The sequence below is a fragment of the Battus philenor genome, unplaced genomic scaffold (assembly GCF_028537555.1).
Source record: "Battus philenor isolate CCGP_79_NKW_IND1 unplaced genomic scaffold, ilBatPhil1.0.hap1 SCAF_18, whole genome shotgun sequence".
In the NCBI taxonomy this organism is placed as follows: domain Eukaryota; kingdom Metazoa; phylum Arthropoda; class Insecta; order Lepidoptera; family Papilionidae; genus Battus; species Battus philenor.
Genome location: NW_027181680.1, coordinates 4,580,860 through 4,604,018, shown reverse-complemented (window position 1 = coordinate 4,604,018; position 23,159 = coordinate 4,580,860). Strand labels below are relative to the sequence as shown.

Genomic DNA, 23,159 nt, shown 5'->3' with positions numbered 1-23,159 from the left:
CCGAGAAAGTAGTCTAATCGGTCGAGTGTCCCTAAGTCGTCTTGGCCTGGTTCGACATAAGCTGACGCGACGTAGAGTTTTGTCGGTCCGTAATCGAGTCTCACGACCGATAAGTTGCCTGTCGAGTACTGTGTCAGTCCTAAAGGATTAGGACACAGCGTTCCTTCTTTTATGAATATACATGCTTTGACTCTGCCTGTAGGAGTAGGGAATTGGAAGATTTTTTGGTCTGGGATGTTATTAACAAAGTTAGCTGAGCCTACATATGGCTCGGACACTAAAGCAATGGGATACTCGCCGGCCACAAAGAAGCGAGTGAATTCCAGGAGCGCTCCTTTACAGCGGTCTCAATTACACTGGATTGCTTTGATAGAGGTGCGTTTATCCACAATCGATCCTGGAAGTCACTCGTCTCTTCACGATAGTAACTATTGGACAGGATGGGGAAGAAGGCTTATGTGCAATGCAGTCCGCGGTGTTAAACTTAATTTTACGAGGGGCACAGTTGTAACACTTGGGCGCGCTTTACTTATGCGGACACTCAGTCTCAGTATGCGTGCAGTCCGAGCAATGCGACTTGCGTATTTAAGAACGGTTTCGATTAAAGTTCTCACATTTTGCCCCGGCTATTTAGTAACGGATAAAGGTGGCCTTCTTTTATCGCGCATTATGGACATTTCATCTATAATATATTGCCAAGTCTTTTTTGTTATTTATATTCATTGACGATGTTTTTTTGTATGCAGTGATGTTAATGGTTACGAAATTCTGTGTCTCGAATGAAGGCACATGATAGATTCTAGCAGTCAGCAAAATTAAGGCCAAAGTAACTTTGCAAACCAAGTTTCGAACAATTTGTAATGTCTTACTCTATATTTTATCTGTATTAACGATTAGTGGTAGGTGTCTTAGCTTCTAATTAAGAAGATACCACAGCGGCGATTAAATCTTCAATTATTTTAAGACTCCTTAACTAAATTTATGAACCATATCACGTCGCCGGCTTGCGGGAGTAAAATACTAATATTCCAGAAAGTATAGCGAAGACTGATAGATATTTACCTCAATTTAAAGGGGCATAAATAAGTAGACTATTATTAATTTAAATTTTTATTAATTATCAACACTAATTTTTCGTATTGACATGTCAAACAATTACAAATATTTACAATATTCTGAGTAAGTAACATATATTGCAGTATAACATTAGACATGAATGACAGGTCATATTTAGGAGACACCAATAATATAACTTCACAGGTGCTAATACTGGCTGGCAGCGAACTTAGGGTTTGAAAGTTAGTTTATTGAGCCCTCTCATTCGCTGCCACTGCCAGAGGCGCTGCCGCTTTGGCTCTGCTGTGGAGAGGCTGCATTCCCCTCACTGCCCTCAGAGTCTGAGTCCTTGAGCGCTTTCGCGCGATCCAGACGCCGCGCCCGTCGCGTTTCCACGTCCGAGCCATCAGACTCTGAGGAGTATATTGCTGCTCCGGTTGTCGCTGAAATTATTAATTTATTGTTAAATAGACGCAAGTGACATCTTTATATATTTTAATTTTCTATGAATCGATATTAAAGTCATCATCCTTAATCTATACATGCATATAAGGGTAGTCACCTTTCTGTCCGGCTTTGTATTTGTTCTTAATAGCGGCAAGCGAGACGCCGCCCTCGTCGTCCGAGTCGTCGCGAGCCGCGCCTCGTCCGCTGCCGCTGCCGCCACCGCGCCGCGAGCGGCGCGTCGACGCACGAGACCGCATCGCCGCACGCAATTCCATCTCCTCTTTCTGTATAATGAATAATACGTGTGATAGTTCACGAACAGCACAGAATTTACCTGGAAAGATGTACAGCTACACACCTTAAGTTGATATTTCCTATCAGCGTCAGGGTCTGCTCCCACTTGCGACAGGATTTTGATAGCGGAGGTTTTAGTGGAGCGGTCCGCGAGTGAGAGGGTCATCTTTCTGTGAGTGAAGGACTCGGTGGAGTGTGGTCGGAAGGACAACTTGGTGCGGAACACAGCCTGTCCTTGCAGACCAGTACCTTGGCGGACGAACAGGTGATTGTGGTCGCCCTGCAAACAAAATTGTATTAAAGTTCTAATACATACAAATTCAATTTCAAAACGTCTTTATTCAAGTAGGCATTTACATGCAATTTGGAATCGTCAATTATTTTAATATTATAAGTAGTAAGTTACCACCATATCAAAATGTAAATCTGCTGAGAAGTGCCGGCCAGAAACTCTGGCTCTTTTAAATGAAATTAAACAATTTTTAATGTACGTTATAATGACAGCCATGTAAATGAGTCAACAAACCAAGTTCCATACATTTTGATCAACAAACACTCTTGTATGCTACAATAAGTATTATTTAATGATATACTCTTAAATTCAGATTTAAAATGTCTAAGAAAAAGATCTAAGCACGGATGAGAAACATGCGGTCCTTTTAACATGTTTATGCAACACTCCAAGCATTTCGAAAACTAAATTTATTTCTTCTCCCCTCTATACATAATTATATAATTAAATTAATTAAAATGGTAGTACTACTAAACCGAAACTGTTTGTGACGAGTTATACACACAGCGACTTTTTCAAATATGCAATACGAACGAGACGAGTCTGTGCAATTTTCTATTTAATTTGGTGAATAAAAACTTTGCTTTTTTATTTTCATTTTTAAAATTTCATTGTTTTTTATAAATGTAGTTTTTAGCTTATTATTAAGTGACACTTTATGCGCGACCCGCCAAACAATTTTAAAATTTAAATTGACCTGTTGAGTAAAAAGGTTGCTCACCCTTGCTAAGATATCTTGTGGAACTTTATTATATATGCATACAAAGGCAAAATTTAAGCGTTAAGAGTTTATGTTTATTTTTAATATTTATCATATCTGCCACTATATTTTTTAAGGTTTTAAATTAAAGTTATAAAATAAGTATTGAGAAGTGAAATAAGACTTCTAACTAAAGTAGTGTAACAAAAACGACATTTACGTCAATTGGTGTAAGTGATTTCATTTAGTCTTTGTGTATAGATGATTCCTAGGAAGTAAATTTGATATGTTAATCAAAGGAGTCTTAATTGTTTTCAAATTATTGTTTTTTCAAGCTATTTCCCATATTTTGTTTTTGGTGTCCAAAAACAAAATATAGGAAACATGTTTGTATTTACTTGTTACAAATATTTGTTTTAAAATTTCTTTACTATTGTTTTTAACATTCCATTTGAGGTAAATAAAATTATAACTTACATGCAATGGCTGTTTGTAGACATCAAATATTTCGGAGCCAAGGTGTAGAGACATGCTGCCATCAGACCACTTGACCATCCGTGCATTGGATTCCTTTACAGCATTGCCTTCTTTATCAAACACTGTTCGCCAACGTATTGTATTCTCTACTTTTAATTTTAACCTGCAAAAACGGAATATTTTTTTTTTTATAAATAAACTGTGACTGAAATTGATTGCAGGTCTCGTTTGATGTAAGTTAAGAATGCAAATTGAAAAAAAAATGTTATAACAAATAGAATAGTACATTCAATCATTGCACCATCCTGAGGCTGTGACAAGTACTATAGTTTCTGGACGACGCATTTACAATTAGATAAGTCACGTATATTGCACATCGTTATATCACAGGGGACACCAACCGTTGATCATACTAGATAGAAACATCAAGCATGAAGAAGCTGAAGTTTCTTCTATCACTTCTTCTGCCAGCACTAACAATTTTTAAAGTGGTAGTAGTGTATATTAGCCATGCAATAGCCAACCAACTAAGTTAAGATTGGGTCCTCTCGGGTGCTCCTGTGACGGATGCTAGGCGAGTGTTATCTTCGAGTGACAGCCTAAGCCGAGGTCCCCTATTGGCGACCCTTGGGCCTAGTTACTCTATGGTAAGTCAGCCGAAGGGATCTGAGAACTCGGCGGCCTGCCAAAACTGTGAAATAGTAATTAGTAGTGGTCCAAATGGAAGCCCTCGAGCTTCGCTACTTTAAAAGAGGTGTTAAGCTAGGCGCCATCTAAACCCTGCCACCTCAACCCAGTTCAAAAACAAAAAACCCTACAGTTGTAGCATTATCATTACATTTATTTCAAAAACTCGTGCAAAAAGTAAACAAAACTAGGTGATACTGCAACTCATAGATTATCAACATTGATTAAAGGGTAAAGTTTAAAATGTAGTGTAAGCTATCTATATTTAAATATACAATTAATTAGTTATCTGATGGTTAAATAATAGACTTCTAACACATTTAAAACTTTCAAATGTTGTAAACGAAACACTGAAACCTTAATGGTAATGGGCAAGTCACATAGTAAATAAAATGACACACACAGCAAGTAAAATGATAGACTACATAAATAAATTGGAAAGTATCTCACAATACTAACCTCAAAAATTTATTAACTAAAATTATATTTTTTTTTATAATTAAGAATGATAATAATAAAGCCTTTTCATTCCAACAAATTGTTTACATATGTTTAAATTGTTAGTAACAGTAATCAATTAATTGAATTGTTAGAAGTGCTTTGTGCCAGGTCTTGGATCCCTCTGTGTAACAGGCTTCCTCAATTACTTTCATTATAATCTGCTGCTCAGCCTATAACTCCATCTTAGCCAAAATACAGACCCAGAACTTATTCTACTAACTAACTTATTCTCAAGAAAGTGTCCAATGTGCAGTGGTTTTTAAAAATATTGGACTTGCATGAGCACTTGAAGATGAAAAGTGTGCAGGAGGAATTTAACGCCGGCAGCAAGAAGTATAAAGCTAGACTAGAATGTCATCGTAATCAATCCTCTATGCAGGCAAGAAAAAATTTGGGCTTTGAAAGCATCAATTATATACAGAGATAATTCCAATCTTACCTGCCATTATCAGTCTGGGCATAGTCCATCAACTAATTCCAAAATAATGAGAACGAGAAGAAAAACTATTGACTTATTATTACTATTTATTACACTTAAAACAAGAAAATCTAAAAAAACATACCTGGCACGACCTTCCTCATCAAGTGTCTCTTCTTCATCAATCTCATCTTCATATGTGCTGGGATCATAAGGCCTAGTTTCTACTGACAGGAAATTGGGAAGCTTGACAAAGTGCAATTCTTTTCCAAGCTCCGTCCAGATCTTCGGCATGTCCACATCAATACGAGTCTCTGGGACCTCTATCTCTTCTTCTTCTTCTGGTTTTTCACGGTTCTCCTAAAGAAATAAAATAAGTTATATATTTTACATTTACACATATTTATACAAAATGGTTCATGTTTGAACAAACTAAAGATAATCTGTTACTCTATATCATATTAGTAACCTGTGACATTTCCAGATTGATAATATTGTCAAAACTGGTACAAACAATATTCTAGCCCATATATACCTCATCTCCACTAGCCCTTGCTTCATCTCCAGATCTTCGTTCATCCTCTGACCTGGCAGCGCTCCGGCTTCTTGACCTCGATCGTGATCTAGATTTGCTTGACCTTTTCTTCTCGCCTTCGTCTTCTGTGCTTATGTCTGACGCATCACCAAACAATGCATCTGCCGTCACTGCAAAATATTATTTGGAATTGTATTTCATTCTTATCTATTTTAATGTATAGGGAAGTATATATTTATTTGCAGCAAATCAATGAAAAAGAAAAGATGAAAATATAGTAAGAAAAAGTATTTTCAAAATTTGTATAACCATATATTAAAAATGACTGTAGACTGTACTTCCAGTCCAAGTTAATGGCTTGTCACAATCTTATAGAAAAAATAAATTAATGTAACATATTTAGATAGTATACTTTATTCAGGGTGATTGGAAAAAGGCATCATAGCTTTAAAGCTTTTACATCTATAACCAATCACCCTGCTTGTTTATGCATTGATGTATGAAGAGATGGGAAAATATTTAAGTTTGTATTTAAGCACAAACTTTTGATAAGTGATATAAAAAAAGAATTATTATTTAAAACTGAGTGTACAGGAGACTGTTACTATTACATACCTGTATCACCTTCTCCTTGGTTCTCGTTATCAGAATCAACAACCTTTTTAGTCTTTTTCTTAGGTTTACTGCTTGTGTCAGAACCACTGTCCGAGTCTTTCTTTCGTTTGGTAACAACTTTACTTCCTGCTTCACTATCCGAATCTGATATTACAGCACGTTTCTTTTTTCCACCTAATATTATATATATTTAGCTTTATTTTAAAAGACACTAAAGATTTTATCCTAAATATTGAATGCTTATATAAGAATCAAAAATGAGGAGATTCATCGAAGAACCAGTAATTTATGTAAATTTAAAGCTTAAGCCCTTAAGAATTGATAGTCTGAAGTATCAGTGGGCAGGGCACATCGTTTGTGGAGCCAAAAGGTGTACATGTGCTGACCACGTGGCTGTAGAAGCATCATGGGCAAGCCCCCATATAGGTGAACCAATGGAAGTCTTTTGAGGAGACCTATGCCTTGCAGTGGGCATCTATCAGCTACCATGGGTAGATGGATGGTAATGAAATGGTCATTTTAAATTTATTGAAAGTAATTTAATATTCCTTCTTAATAAAATATAGTAATCCGCAAAGCAATGTGTTTTTTATGAAACAACTTTGTTTAAATAAATAAACAAATTTAGTATGTGTACCAGAAATGTCTATGCCATGGTAATATTTTGTTTATTCCATTATATCATTCTTATCATAGACGCATTTTCAGTAATGTAATATTAAACACTCACTATGTCAAATTTTAAACAAATATTTCTATACTAAAATCATTGCAACATTTCTCTTACCACCGTCTTCAGAAGCATTAGAGCTTTTTGAGCGTGACCTAGAGCGACTTTTAGATTTTGATTTGCTCTTAGACCTTGATCTGGATTGTCTTGAACCAGACCTGAAATTCACAGATAACTTTTTAAAATAATATTTATATAAAACTGTCATACTATTTAGTAATAATGAGAGTTACTAACCTAGATCTACTTCTAGATTTTTCTTTTCCTTGTTCATCATCTATCATCAGGTTTGGTGAGTTAGATCTACTGTCTGCCACATCTGGACGTTGTTCTGGACTCTTAGACCTAGATGATGCACTACCAGACCTTGACCTTCTACTTTTGGGGCTTCCACTAATAGATCTTGATCGACTTTTACCGCCATGAGATTTTGGGCTATTTGACCTAGATTTTGATGAATGTGATCTAGTTTTCGGGCTTTGTGATCTTGATTTAGGACTCTGTGATCTCGACTTAGGGCTCTGTGAACGAGATTTAGGGCTCTGTGATCTAGATTTAGGGCTCTGTGAACGAGATTTAGGGCTCTGTGATCTAGATTTAGGACTCTGTGCACCAGATTTAGGGCTAGGAGAACGTGAATTGGCACTTCCCGATCTAGACCTTCCACTGCCCGATCCAGATCTAGATCTACGTGATCCACTTCTAGAGCGTGACTTTGATGTTCTATCTTTTAGACTCGGACTAGAGGCGTGTGATTTTGGAGTAGATGAGCCAGATTTATTACTGCGAGGAGATCCTGATCGCGATCTGTTGGAACCAACAGGAGAGTTTGATTTGCTGCGAGAAGCATTGGATGCATTTGAAGATTTTCTAGAGCGTCCTGAGTTGTTGGACTTTGGAGATTCACTACCGGATCTTGCTGGACTGCGTGATACTGACCTGAAAATTACTTCACAATATAGTTTTCAATGACTCTGATGATGACTGAATTTCTCTGACTGAGGGTATTGTAAGCATTACATATTTTAGCATCAGAGATCCTGTATTTAGTTGTAAATTTGAAATAAAAAACAAGATATCTAGAGAACAAACTAAGTTAAATACTTTAAACAACATTCCGTCTACATTAATTTTGGATAAAAAAATAGCATAGAAAACTGAAATAAATTGTTAATTTCATTTAATAATTTAAATAATATTATACCGAGATTGACTTCCTTCTTTGCCGGGGCTAGGACTTTTGCTACGACTTCCACTGGAACCGCTATCAGAGTCCGACCCAGAATCCGTGTCTATAAAACAGATATGTCACTCCTATTATATAAATCAGAATGTTAAACAAAGAGATCAAACATTATTTCTATTAAGAGTTTAAATGGGAGTTACTAGCTAAATCTTTTAAGAACTTAAATATAAAGGGCTTCTGGATCGTACCTTCTGTAATATTTTTTGTTTTAGGCGACATACTGGAAGCTTTGAGTAACCACTTATTTTCTCATTAGTAATATGTACGTGATACAATATATTACAACCACAAAGAAATTCAATATATCGTGATTAAAACTTATTTGAAAATACGAACACGAAAACAAGAACAAGACATTTTTACTCTGTGCGCGACGTGCAGTATTTTACAGTGTGACCAGATTAAATATACACAAAAAGAAACTTAAAACATAAAAAATTAAACTCTTTATAACACAAACAAATAAAAATATGCATATTAAATAATAACGTCTATTTATGAAGCAGGTAAAATATTTCTTTTAAAAAAATATTTTCCTAAAAAGTATTTCTAACTACCAATCATGTTTTAAAATGATTGAGTATGTGCGGTAAAAGGGGATTCGTTGATGATGAATGAAGTAAGAGCTTTACTGTTTAATATCGAAGAAACTCTATACCCGAAGCATCTTTGTTAAAAATACAAATAGTAATACAATTTTAATAACATCTAACAAGTCATACGATTAATAACTAAGTTGCTCTGTGCGCATGCTGCGTAGCAGCTCTGCTCGCCTGTCAAAAACCTACAACACACTTGGCAGAGTCGGTTGAGACGAAAGAGTAACGAGTAGTAAATCTGTAATTTTTTTACAAGATTCATTTTGGGTAATGCGCTGCGGAACTTGACAACCATATCCATATCTCTAAAAAACGTAAGAATTCGGTTCACTACCACCTTTACACTGTGGACTGTGTGTTTCGACTTAACGTTTCTGATCCGGTCAGGCAGGGCATGATACGATCTACCGACTTCTTTGTTTCTCGAGATTTATTACCCTAAACTCTATATGGTCAGAGTGAATAGGTACCTACTGAGTCTGCGTTCTTCATCTTTGATCACCTTTTTCATCCAAATACTTTAGGCCTATTAATAGTCAAATGCGGACAAGAAAGCGTTAAAAATACAAATAGATATTTCGTTAGCTAATTTGTCTACTAGGGTATATTTCTTTGTGTTTATGCATATAGAATATTACGAGAAGTTAGGTAGCTGAGTATCTGAAAATATCCCCGGACGCCTAATTCAGGCAGCAGGATACATTTGAAAATAATTTTTTAGCTGTTTTGAATGGTGCACGGATGGGAATATACTTATATTATGCAGACTATTTGTAATCATTAAGTAGAATCGCAATTACTAACAAATTTGTGTTCGCTTAAGCCTTAAGCCTAGAAGCTAGATCCACAGACAGTAGGTAGGTGGTCAGAGACAAACTCAATATACCTGGCTCTAGGTAGAACTTGAGTAACCTAATTTTTAATTTTAGTCAAAAGTAGCCCTATTTCTACGGTAACAGGCTTTCTAGCGTGCTTTATCTAAATACATTTTTGAGCAAACATGTTTTCCACATGAAATAAAAATTTGGATAAGAAGCCGAGTCGAGCTCGATCCCCGCAGGCGAATAAATATTTACGAAAAGAATTCACAGCTCTCATATTGAAGTTGAATATTCTTTTTGTCTAGGAAAACCTTTTTGCTAATATTTATGTTATTTTATTTTTTAGAGTGTACATAAAAGAGATTCTGTATGTACGGTAATTTTTAAAATTTTTAGTAAATAGATTATTTTTTTACTTTTTGTCAGAACGGTATAGTACAGTATTAGCAGATTGTCGTTAAAAATAAATACTTATATAATTTGCCGAGAAGATATAATGTTTTCTTATTTAAATAACTTTTATACAGGATGTTCCGCAAGTAATGAATAATCCAAGAGCGTAGTTATCAAGCGTCCAAAAAAATTCCTGTCAGTGCCTAAGATACGAAATTTAATTTCTAATAATATTATACAATAATTGTAAATAATAATAATAAATCTTTATTTTATAGCAGATGTTCTAATTGTTTGCTACCAACTCTGATATAAGCCCTACTTATGAATCGGTATTTAATAGCTGATATTTTAAACGAAAAATTGATTTGATTAAATCGCCTGGAAACAATCATCTGAAAAATTTAATGAACAAGTGCCTAAAATGTGGAGCATTCTACTTGCTACTAAGTCATTGCTATTCTGCATACTATGCTGAAAACGTCCATTAGTATTTAAATGCCATGTATGAATGAATTAGTCGTTTAAGTCCCATTTCGTGGCCTCGACGATCCTCGAACTTAAATACCCTAGATTTTTTCAAGCTTGGCCGATTACGAAGGCATGGCCAGGAGGCTACTTAACAAATAACTGAACGGTGCTACTTACGATACTTTTTAAGACTAGTTGCCTGAATAATATTAATTACCACACTATTTACGGTAAATAACTGTTCATATTTTTGTCATAGTTGGTCTCTAAGATTTTCATACATGTATTTTTCACCAAACGCCTTCAAAATTTGTTAAAAACAAAATTTTTTATCAGATTTCAGGTTAAAATTTGTAGTTTATTTATTTTTATAAAATTACAATAGAATAAAATTTACTGTATTTCTATAAGAATGTCTCTGAGTAATAATATAACCCCAAAAACGCAACTAATTTCATTATTAGCGGTCGTGGTATATAGGTAGATGAAAGTACAGTAAGGTCGATAAAAAAGTAGGTGTTTTTTTATAGTAAGCACTCCAGGATTATTCATTATGGAACACCTGTATGATTACAATTTATACTCTTATGCTAAAATGGTATAGATCTTTTTCTAAGGGAACCCTAAAGGTGCAACGTGATTTCTGTTTAGAGCGCCAAACACATAAACATACCGACACTGTCGCATTCGCTGCATCTGTCCCGAGTTTGAATGGGCCGTCAATGGCCGCCATGCGACCATTTTTTCCTTTGCCAGCTCGTTAGTTCAACGATGGCTGCGGTCGCGGACGTGTGTGCCGGTCTCGCGCAGCACAAACCTACGCTACTTCGTGAATTGTGCGACACGAACTTATTAGATGTACTTGTGAAAAAGGGTTTATTTAGTCTCAATGATCTTGAGTTGATAACGAGTGCGGTGGATGCCGATAAGTGTAATTATTTCATAGAAGTTGTTAGTAAACAAAGTAGTGGAAAGTTGCAAGAATTGTGCGCGATTTTAAATAAGGAATGTCCAAAGTTGTCGAAGGAGCTTATGAACGACAGACAGCGATACATAATTAATGGTTAGCCAAACTTTATATAAAAACAGTAATGTTGTGTATATACAAGCTTTAACATTGAATTTAGTTGCATACAATTCATGTACATTTTTAATCATTATTTACCCCATATATTTATAAGTAGAATTGTAATATTTTTAAATAATCATTAATAGTTATCAATTATTCTCAAAATGTCCGTAACGAATTTCTATAAGTTTTTGCTTCCTTTTATATGGTGTATAATTGTAAGGAGACACGAATGTTTCCATCGCGGTAATAGTTTGATTGAAAAATTGCATGACGATTGTCCAAAAGAAGGGGAGAACTGGACAGAAGGTAAACATTAGATTCCTTCGCAAACGTAATCCGACTTTACTACTTATGAATTTGGGTTTAAAATTAAGCGCAATTGTAGTACATAAAAAAATAAAAGGTCATAAAATCTATGCGGGTTAGCTGGTAAATTGACCCCACTTTAATGGCACTGTCACTGAAATCAATTACGTTGTATACCTACCACTTTTATGCCCTAGTCGTATATGTACTTATGTGACATTAGGCTAGAAACACGGAAAAATAAAAATAAATTCAATAATTTAATGACTTCATATAAATTATATGATTAAATTTAATTACTGCACACTTCAATCAACAAAATATAATACTTTTAAACATTTGCCTTGACTTAGTTCGTTAAGAAAAATTATTAGTAACATTTTATGTACCTATATCGTATTAATTTAATTTTAAGTATGAAAGATTCAAATGACGTGACTTTTTGAATCTCAACTCTATCTTGTAAAGCTGCAATCTTATTTACATTTACATTGCATACATTTACACTATTTGTCTTTGTACATAGTTCACATAGCATTTGAATTGAATCTTGGTTTGACGAGGGATATAATTTTGAATCCTTGTTATTGTCTACTAAATAAAACAAGATATATCTTATACCTGGTAAACATTTTTGTATATATCTTAACTAATTAGTTTGAAACGAACGTTTAAACTTATGTTCTTCTGGTTAACCAGTATATATATATTTTTTTCTCGACAGAAGGCCATGCCACGATAGCATCGCGTTGAAAATTTCTTATTAAAATTAAACCCCAGGATTTTCTCTAGTAGCTCTGCTGAGGGCGTTATTTTGGGCATTTCATAGAATTAGGATGCCAGTGAGTTCTTCGTTCACTTATAGGAATTGGAGTGACTGATTCCTATAGATAATCAAAAGCCCAAGGCCTTTTTACCACCGATGCAACATAATCTTTATAAAAAAAAAGGAAGAAGGAAGCAGGGTGCAGATGACACTTAGTCTACACCACGTTTTATTAGCAAAGTTGAACTTTTTTTCGTTTTTTAACAAAGTTGAAGTTACTTCATACCACCGTATTACCGATTTATTAGAATCGGAAGATTGCTGGTCGAGGGACAGATGCTATGGGTTCCGTAGAGTAACCAGGAGCGAGGGCCTGTGATAGAGGAGCACGGTGTGTGCTGTCGTTTAAAACGCGTTTATTAATCCAATACCAGGGCGCTTTAGATAACAAACCTTGGCTTAATCGGTTCCCATTTTAACTAAAACTGAAATTTGTGTCAAACCTGTATTATAGTATTTAAATAATTGATAGGAGAATGTGAGACGCAGTATAAACTAGTTACTAATCTCTAGGCATTACCGGTAGTACAGCGGAACCTATAAAATTTAATCACTTTAATTAGTGTATTCACTAAATTATACGCTTACGTCGGAAGAGCTTTGGCGGTGTTGAATGTACAAACGTCTATTTAATTACATATGAAATAAATCTAATTTGCTCGTGGAAATAATATAATAATAATTCAACGAAAGTTTGCGCTTCGCCTATAATTTATAACAATAACAAAATTAAATTTACTTTTATTTCAAATTATCAGTTCTTTTGACGATACTTTTTTTAAACTACTATTGAACTACTGTTGAAGTCTACAGTTTCTCTGGATTTGACGTGCAGAAGGCGGTTGGCGGCTTTCTCAGAGGCGTCAAATCAAACATCATTTGTCTGTGACAAAAAAAAACAAAATAACATTGTTACAATTGCTGATGTTTCAGCCGCCACTACTTCTCTCAGCCTTAACGCCGTCCAAAGTGGTGTTAATGTAAGCCAGACAATAGCAACTAATTGATGGCCAAACATGCAAGTCGAGCGTCAAGTTCAGCGTCCGAGCGTTCTTGAGTCGGAACGCCAAACATGTTTTGAGTTACAAACCTAGACGAGGTCTTAAATACCCTTCCAGGTCACTCCACGAAACGCCGGTCTAAGCCACCCAAGAGCTCGGCCGCCCCCTTATCCGGTAATAAAGTAATATGTCTCTAGTATAGCTTTGTTATCAATAACGGGTTAATGCTAACTGTCATATACCTCATCGCTAAGAAAGCTGTAAATGGCAATAGAGCAACTGTGACCATCCTGAAAAATATTACAATGATTTTTTTATAAAAACTGTGAAACAGCGGCCGAAAAGGGGCCTCAAATGCTCCATCTTTATTCATTTCGCATGTTGCTATATTACCTGTGGGTTTTTTTGGCGGATTTTTTTCTTTATTTACTAGACCTTACTGATACTTAAGTCATTATTCTATCAGTAAACCCAAGGTATAACTTGTTGAAAGATGTAATTAAAATAAAAATGTAATTACATTATACTATATTGTATATACATGGTTAATATTACTTATTATCTAGTTAAATATAAATCATACGTAGTATTAGATATATAATTCGTAATTTGGGACGAGGATTCTCCGCCAATAAGGTTCCACATTTCAGGTAGAACGCTTTGGATAGGAAAAGAATTTGAGATGGACAAAGCAGTGAAAGATAATTTGGCGACCCTAAATTTCTCTCATGTTTTGAATCAAAGAATTCCAAGTATAGGGTTAAGTAGGAAGAAGTGTTAGACATAAATAAATAGAGTGTTAGACATAAATAAAAAATAAGGAAGAAACAGTAGTTAAAGTACGCAAATTTCTTCGCTTTCGTTATTTGAGATTGGGCCGACGAGCAGAGAACAGCTTATCTAAGGAAGGCCGTTGTTAAGAACTTGTAAACATAGTTTGAACCATAACAAAATAAATGTCGTTTTCGCTAACCGAATAAAGTGCCACATGAGTTATTAGTTTCTTGGAACAATAACATAGTGCTCGGCGTGGTAATCGGCATGGCAGGTCGTCGACCTGTGTGACGTCGACAAATTAAAAAAAAAGTTGTACCTACAATTCCTTTGACAACTCTATGTTGCGAATAATAGATAAGTTATTACGAAAACAACTTGAGTACATAGTTACTTTAATGTTAAATAGTTCAGACGTTTGCGTCACTTGTTTTATTATAGTATTTTTTGGTAAAAAAAACTTTTAAGAATGGCTACTGGTTTAGCTATAGTCGTGTCTATAATTATGCTAATCACCACGTTATATTTTTTTTTATTACGCACTTCAACAAAAAAACAAATATAAATAAGTTTATGTTAGTTTCGTATACCATAGTACAAATTGAAATAAGTTTGTCTATTGTAGGTGTTCTCAGCCCTGGCCATAATAGTGCTAGCTTATATCTAAACGTTATAAGTGTTATTCACTTATTACGTTTAGATATAAGCAGAAAAACAATAATAATATTATTATTGTTTTTCTACTTTTTAAATATAATTTATTCGTGTCTTATTATATAATAAGACACAAATAAACTATAGTTAAATTAATTAAAGGCATTATTTTATACTTTCGTTACGAAACAATAGCGAATAATTTACTATAAATGCTTAAAGAATCTTACGTTGAAAGCGTGTCCAAAATCTCTAAAAAGGTTCAACTCGGATATTTCTGCACTAAATTGATTGTAAGTATTCAAATTTAGAATTTTTTTAATTTGACACAGTACACGAATGAATTATCAATTATTTTAACATTAAAAGTAGTTATTACGGTTCGGAATGCTGCACAATGCTTAGCAAATCTAAGAGCTCAATAATTGAAAAAAAAAACTTAATAATTGCTCTTTTAAATGAAATTTAACAATGTTTAATGTATACATTATAATATCAAACATTCAAATCAGTCAACAAACCAAGTTTTACACAGTTCGATCAACTAAAACCTCGAATGCTATAATAGGATTTACCTAAAGTTTTAGATTTAAATATATTTATATAATGTAAAAGTCTTTTAGGTATTTGTGTTAGGCGTGTGCTTATGTTTGAATGTATCTTTGTGTAAAATTGTGTGCATATGTGTGATGTGAGCATTAATTACACAATTAATTAAAAAATCTATTAATGTCTTCAACCATCATTGTCAGTTTTAGAGAAAATAAATCATCGCATTGTAATATTTAGAGAGGAACCACCACTATGAACTATCGCAAAAGTTTTTTTTGTTTAACATGTAATAACCTGAGATGATTCTTTCCGTGTACAAAGATTCGGTTGTTTGACGATAACTTAGCGGTAGGCGGCTCACTTTGACGTGAAGGTCGCAGAGTTAACAGGAGGGGGACTTTGTTTATTGTCCCTCGTTTGTCACGCCACATGGTTGTAAGAAATAACAAAGTTGCTATATTCATGACGCAGTTTTTGTATCTTAGTACGTACATAAGATATTTAGTTACTTAGATACCTTAGATACGTAGTGAAACAATATCTGCTATGTAAATAGTATCACTCTGTAATGTATGTACAGAGAATTTAGTTATAGCTATATAAGCATTAAAGGGGTGAATGTATAGTTCATTTGCTGTCAACTAACATATAGTACATTCTATCCAAAAGTCAATGGTTGCAGAAATAATAAAAGATCTAATTATAATACAGTAAGAAAATGCGTTTCAAAATTACGATACACTACATTTTCAAGTTCATTAATGTTTACAATCCCTGCCTGTCTACCTGACAGGGTGATTGGAAATAGGTGTAGAAGCTATAAACCTTTTTGCTCATGAATGAGATGCAAAAATCACCCTGTATAAAAAATATTATAATTCTTTATTTCCTGTGTCACTACATGGCTTGAAAATGATTTTACAGATTTCATTCGCCTTTTTTATAATTTTTCCTATATGTTCTAGAATATTCTTATGTAATAATATATATAAAATTACGATTTGTGGAAAAAACTTGAGAACCCGACCTGTTATTAAAAATAGTACATGTATGCATGTATATGAAAACATAATAACAGCATGATTTCGTCCAACTTGAAAGTACAAGTGAACACGTGGGCTTAAATACCGGTAATCTATTCGAGTGGCAAAGTAACGCAAACGTGGCCAATGATTAAACAAATATGCGTTTTGTTTTGTTATCATGATGCAAGAGCGTCTGTCGCCCACATCTGCACTTAAATTTGAATATGACTATAAGAGAAACTGTTTTATGTTTCTAGTATGTGACCTGGTTGGTGGTAAAGGGAAAAATTACTATGAGTAGAATCTAGAGAATCTGGCAAGAGAGAAACATCTCCTTCACAACGAAAGTGAGTCTTATAAGAACGCTGGTATTCGTGACTTTCCTGTACGCCATAATTTTTGTCAAAGCGCGCAGAACGGAAAAGTGCAGTTAGGAGGAAAATGTTAAGCACATTATAAACAACAAAACTATTGTATTAGCTGTTTGTGTACTTGTTTGCTTGCTGCAAATCCACCTTCTACAAATCATCTTCAATATGTTACCAAAAAACTTTTAAATTATTTTAGCATAGTCTACATGTAACCAGATAACTTTGTCGAACTACAGATTACAAGACGGCGGCAAAAGACCACGTCCATGATCACCTATCCGTTAGTCTGATTAACTTATGTCAATAATGACATAAGTTGGTCTGATTAGACCGACTGAATGTACTACTTCCCCGAGGAAAGGATAAGATTGGATATTTATAGGATGGCAAAGAGACAGTTAGTCATCGATTCCGTCAAGCCGTTTCAAGATGAACATGATCTTTGGTAATATAGAACCGATTGAGAGGAGAAAACTGGGACCTAACACTTGGTGGTAAATGATACAGCCGGTTTGCAGTAATGTGGTGATAACCGAGGTTTTATAATATAAAAAATTCAAGAGGAACCTCGTTTACGTTGTAGTTTCATTATAGCAATGGTTCGCCTCCTTCGGGAGCTATTGAATAAGAATGCTAAATGCGTGAATGGTAAAGTTCTCTCTCCGTGGCTTTTGCATCTAGTCACTGAGATCGTCCGCCTAAGTGATCTGAGATTTTAATTACTTTTTAATCCGTACAAAGAAATAATATATAGGCTCTTCGAATAAAGGCCCATGTCAAAGCTCCGGTGTAGATGTAAAAAGTCTAGCCTACCTTGCTTGCATACCTACAATTCGATGTAAAAGTAAATTACAAAGGACAAACGGCATTTTACAATTTTATATTCTACACTAGTTTTGCACTCGTTAACTTCGAGATACTTTAGTATAGTCACTCGTTTCGCTATTTTGGTAGTAAGATATCTCCGCGAAAGTTGTTAAGCAAAAAATCTTTAAAATTTGCAAAAATGTTAATCTGATGGTACGTGAAATCTCCAACTATAAGACACGATTGTAAAAAAGATAATTATGGGTATCGTTGACATTTTGTGATATAATAATGTGTTGATTAACATTCCATTAATGAATAGAATTAGAAAATACTAAAACAAATACATTTAGTATTTGTTTTATTTCAAATATTCGATCATATTGGTAACGATTTTGATCTTTTATTTATTTGGGCTATGTGCAATGAATACACGGAATAACCAACCATTTTTATAGCAATAAAAACAAAAGTTCAATATAAAGTTATCGGGCATCTAGGTTAAGTAAAGGTCACCTGCATAAGTGAATCAAGGTTGAATATGCAATTTCATGATTGCATAAAAGTCGTGAGTAAATGGAAATAAATATTCGTGCGTTTTATAGAGTTATTGCTGTGTTGTGTTGCATGCTCTTGGATTTAATTAATAAGGAAACACATTCACTTTTATTTTGGTCAAACTTTGATCTAAATATCTGTCAATTGTTTTTGAATATCGAGTTATATAAAAATAGCGTAATAATTGTATTTAGAATTTCCGTTTTCATTTTCCAAACTTATTTAGTTCTTAATGTACACACGTCTTTTTAACTATACAAACTTACTAAATATCTAAGGCATTTTTGGCCAGTTAACTAGTTCGAAGATGATTAGATAAATTAACGAAATATGTGAAATAAATGCAATATTATTATAAAAAAATAGAATAACACAAAAATAATCTAACATAATTGCTCTTCCGAAGTTAACTAAACGTAATTTATAATATAAATAATTAATATTAATTTATTGTGATGATTCCATCAGCTTGTCATGCAACAGTATTTGAACTTTCGCTTTGAATGTGTACCGTCTTGGTCATCTTAATATAAGATGGAGCGCGTTCCAGTGAAGAAAACTACGTATTCCAAATTTCCCTTCTATTTTGTTTTATTTAATAATTAACGAGGTTTTAATGGGAGTTAAAACCATTTATTCGGTTATATAATATTGCGTAACTGTGTAGTTATCGGGATTTGTTTAAATCTTAAATATGGCGAATCGAATCACTAACGAATTGCCGTCGACGTGATGGCACGAAAACATAAGTTTTTATGCGTTCAGAGAGGAAACATCCATCGTTAAACCGAGACACGCGTTATCTAACACGATTGCATGCGTCTAGTTCTTGATTTTGAACTTAAAAATATACGTCCGAAGTATATTTTTCTTCCTTTTCTAATAATTTTGTAGCTAAAATAAGTTTAAAATGTCGTTGCATACATAAATAAAAGTATACTACGGGGTGATTAGTTATTAGTGTAAAAGCATTTAAAGTGTATGTATATATAACTTATTTACTGTTAATTAAAGCATGGTACGCCATATCCAATAATCAATGGGTTTTATATGTAGCTTTCAAAGTTTAAATAACGAAAACTATGCAAGACAACGACGATTAGGCAATGTTACCATTTCTTAAAACGTCAATGTATTTTTTTATTGCCAGGAAATAATTAATAAAGTGGGTTAGGTTAATAAATAAATAAACAGGCAGAAAGGGAATGTTGGTGGGTTTACAAAAGGCCGTCAACGGGTTAGTCATCTAATGAGAAGTTGAGAGATGATGAGTTTAAGCAATGTGTTGGGTTAAATTTAGTAATTTAAAAAGATGTGCATATCGCTTACTATCTATATATATATATGAGCGCCATGTATGTCTGCTTATTTTTGTAAAACAGGTTTATTACGCACTGTGAAACCTAAAATAATGTCTCGCAAAAGCACGTAGCTTTTAGCTTGTTACCAGAAAAGACCTCGTGATGCCATTAGATGGCAATCGCTTCGCTATGTATTTGTTTTTTGCATATTACCCGCGCACGCAATTTCGATTCGAGTTTCAGTAGTTATGGTAACAGTGTATATCCTCGTTAAAATATCAATATAAACCTTTATCTCCATAGCCGCTGCCCCAAAAGACTTCGTACTGCCAAGAGTTATTGTCCTTTTGCATTCATTCATCATTAGAAAAAAAAATGTACATTATATTTCAAAGTGATCATGTTATTAAATGATATCTAATGCTTTGCTATGTAATTCGTATTTATAAATGTTTTCTTTATTATTCCGTTATATCTTAACAATTTTTTTTTAGTTTTAGTTTTAATTGACATCGAAAGTTTGACAGCTAGATATAGGGATTCTAAGACTTTAGTATCGTAATAAAGTGATTACATTTACTTTGTTGTGCTTTAATATTAAACATTTTTTTATTTGATTTAATTCCGCCACGCTTTTTGTTGGTTTTGATTGACATTAAATATTTGACATCGGTAGTTTTCAATACGTTGTTGGTTTCTAACAGAATATTCATCGCGACTTATCACATAAATGAAGATAACAAGTTATGTAGCCGAATTGTTTACACACATTACTTAACAACACATTTGGTATTATTATTTTATCATCATCATTTCAGCTGTAAGACATCTACTGCTGGATGTAGGCTTACCACGTAGATTTCCAATAGGACTGATTGGAAGAGGCCTGGTTCCAACATCTTCCGACGACTAAACAAGGTCGTTTATAAATTTTTACAATGTACTTGTAATTTTTGTGTCTCTATAATACGAAAATAATATTTCAAAACGGTAATGACATATAAATAAACGGCCCTGTACTTTTGTACATCATGAAAGGCGTCCCGCATCTTTGCCGAAGCCATAATAAAGCGAACAGTAGGTATTAAGAGAGTCAATATGTTTTCTAGAACTCCGTCGTTCGAAGAGATTATTATTAATGCTCGGCGTATTTCATATTTTCTGTAATAAATTATATTTGAAGTCGCGCACAATAAAATATTATGAATCTATTTTCGTACATCACAAACGACCATGTTTGCGTCATTAAAAAGGGCATGCATCTGTCAATGTTGCATTATGAATTCGGAATTTTGAGATAATATGCTCTTACGACGTCTGCGTTCGGTGCATGTGCAAGGGAGCACCTGCCAACCACTCCAAAATGCATCGCAGGGGCAGCTGCCCTTTGTGTGCCTTATTATAAGATGTTGACTCGTACCTTTTAAAAAAAACCGCAAATGATATGGTGTCTTTTCTTTTTAAAATTTTCTGTTGTTAATAATATTTTAGACATTGATAGCACCTCGAATATGTTATATACATTTGAACTAAATGACAACTAAAAATGGTAGTGTAAAAGTTAATTAATTATATAAATCGGTACTCGTTTAACTGTATTTTTTCTATAACCATATTATATCCATTTCTTTTTTAGAGAATTATCATGTAATAAGTTGTGTCATGATTATGAAGGCATGATTCTTCCCACTGTTGGACACTGGGTTCTCAGTGAAAAGGCTAGTCATTATTTAGTGCAGTATAATGTTATATATTTTTTTGGTTTTGAATTATAGGACATTAAAAAAAAAAAAACGAAACTCGGCGAGCTTCGTATTACCTACAATTCTTAACTACTGGTCTGTCTTTGCCTAAAAAGGGTATCTTGACATTATATTGACACGAACGTTGGATTGACAGTCACAAGACAAACATTTAAAAGTAAAAATTTTATTTATCGAATTAAATGCGATCATGAATATTTGATTAAACAGCTGTTAAAATGGCATAATATTTTTATATATTATCAGTATTGAATACAATCAAAACGATGATACACGTTAGCAACGCGAGAGTCATGATGGCGTTAAAAGGAAAGTTCAAATACGCCATTCATACGGATTAGTATTAATAATGAAATAAAAAAAGAAATAAAAAACCTTAAAGAGGAATGGAAAAATAGTTGGTAATAAATAAATAATTAGTCCTATTTTGCTATATAGTTTATCACATATTATAGCTGTAAAACCTATATTATTACATTAACAACGGTACTGAGAATTGTCAGCAGTGGAAATTAATAAAAAAATATTTTCCGTGAAATAGCCATTCGGTTTGTTGTCCGTCGCAAGTGTCCTTCGCGTATCTGGCGACCAAGTGACTATCGATATTATGCCCGGACACGACTCACAAGATATCTTATTCTTGCTTCTCTTTTCAGACGATGATTTTAAACGAAATTGAATTTCTTCATCTTACGCATATGAATACTCTAACAATTAAAAAATCTTGTTCACTTTGTATTTGTCTAAGGTTTTCCGAATATCATAACAAACATTATTTTTCTATTCAGTAAATTATTCGTCATAGGCAATAAAAAGTTTAGTTGTTAGCACAATTCTGAATTCGTTCATTCTTCTTTCAATGTGTAAAACGTAATAAATTATAATATAAATTCCCTCTTGAAATAAAAAAGCCTGGAAACCGTTACGTTCAAAAAGAAGATACGAGAACTATTAGCAGTTGAAGTATGTATTTATTAGTAGTTAGACAAAATTTAAAGAATTTGTTACCGTATACATGTAAAAGATTTAAAGGGGAGAAAGTAAAGCTCATTTGCTGTCAATTAATGTATGGTAAACCCTTTCAAAAATCAATAGTTTTAGAAATAATAAACAACGGAATGATAATATAGCAAGAAAAATTCGTATAACCACATTATATACATATATATATATGTATATAAATATATATGTTTATATATGTATATATATATATATATATATATATATATATATATATATATATATAGCTTATTTCAGAAATATACTTTAGACAGGATTATTGGAATTAGGTAAAGTAAGTTGTAAACTATATATATCACCAACTATAAAACCAATCAAACTGTTAATTGATCGTGTGCCTTATATGAATTATTGCCGTTTGACATAAATGACGATTAAAAGTTTTAAATTAATTAAAAGTTTTGTCACGGACTGATAAACTTTTATCATCTTTAACAAATTTATCAGTACAGCATTAGTATCAGATGTCCACTGTATTTATTATTTTTAATATTGACAATATTTTCTGGAAACAATTTATCAAAATGAAGTAAATCAATCATCGTGTTATAACCGGTCAAATGAGCCGGTCGGATGACACGAGTGAAGTGAATTGAAAAATGCCCAACTACCGGGGTCAAGGGCCGGAGCACCCGGCATCCCTGCGGAGGCCTATTTGAGGAACAATTGAGTCGCTGCTCACGGGGTGTAACGGGTCGTGTGAACCCGCCATGGGAACCGCTTAAATCAGACTATGCAATTATATAATTAGAAGTTCAGACTTAAAAACTTCTCTAGACTTTACAGAACACGCTCTGCATTTCAAAGTTTTACTTGTTAATTATACAGAGTGATTGTATAGCTATAC

General features: G+C 33.7%; 2 protein-coding genes across 7 annotated transcripts in view; one reads left to right on the top strand and one right to left on the bottom strand.

The window, feature by feature from the left end:
- Positions 1-1,128: 1,128 nt before the first annotated feature.
- On the bottom strand, positions 1,129-8,362 carry Atu (Another transcription unit). Its single transcript, XM_068763445.1, has 11 exons — positions 8,187-8,362; positions 7,957-8,044; positions 6,990-7,691; positions 6,810-6,910; positions 6,023-6,196; positions 5,408-5,577; positions 5,018-5,232; positions 3,267-3,429; positions 1,862-2,077; positions 1,619-1,787; positions 1,129-1,499 (listed from the first exon to the last, which is right to left on the bottom strand). The coding sequence occupies exons 1-11, from the start codon at positions 8,215-8,217 to the stop codon at positions 1,318-1,320; spliced, it is 2,211 nt and encodes a 736-aa protein (XP_068619546.1). The 5' UTR covers positions 8,218-8,362; the 3' UTR covers positions 1,129-1,317.
- A 2,691-nt stretch (positions 8,363-11,053) lies between these two features.
- The window catches only part of pyd (polychaetoid), a 162,764-nt gene continuing 150,658 nt past the window's right edge, over positions 11,054-23,159 (top strand). For all 6 annotated transcript variants that reach the window (XM_068763702.1, XM_068763700.1, XM_068763701.1 and 3 more), the window contains exon 1: positions 11,054-11,345. In XM_068763702.1, coding sequence (XP_068619803.1) covers positions 11,054-11,345 — 292 coding nt within the window. The remainder of the gene's footprint in view (positions 11,346-23,159) is intronic.

Excerpts from the sequence above, each read along its gene's own strand:
- Atu (XM_068763445.1), bottom strand. The coding sequence starts at position 8,217 with ATGTCGCCTAAAACAAAAAATATTACAGAAG. Across the intron at positions 6,911-6,989 it reads AAATCTAGAAGTAGATCTAG|GTCTGGTTCAAGACAATCCA; the intron begins GTTAGTAACTCT and ends TGTGAATTTCAG. Across the intron at positions 6,197-6,809 it reads TAATGCTTCTGAAGACGGTG|GTGGAAAAAAGAAACGTGCT; the intron begins GTAAGAGAAATG and ends ATATAATATTAG.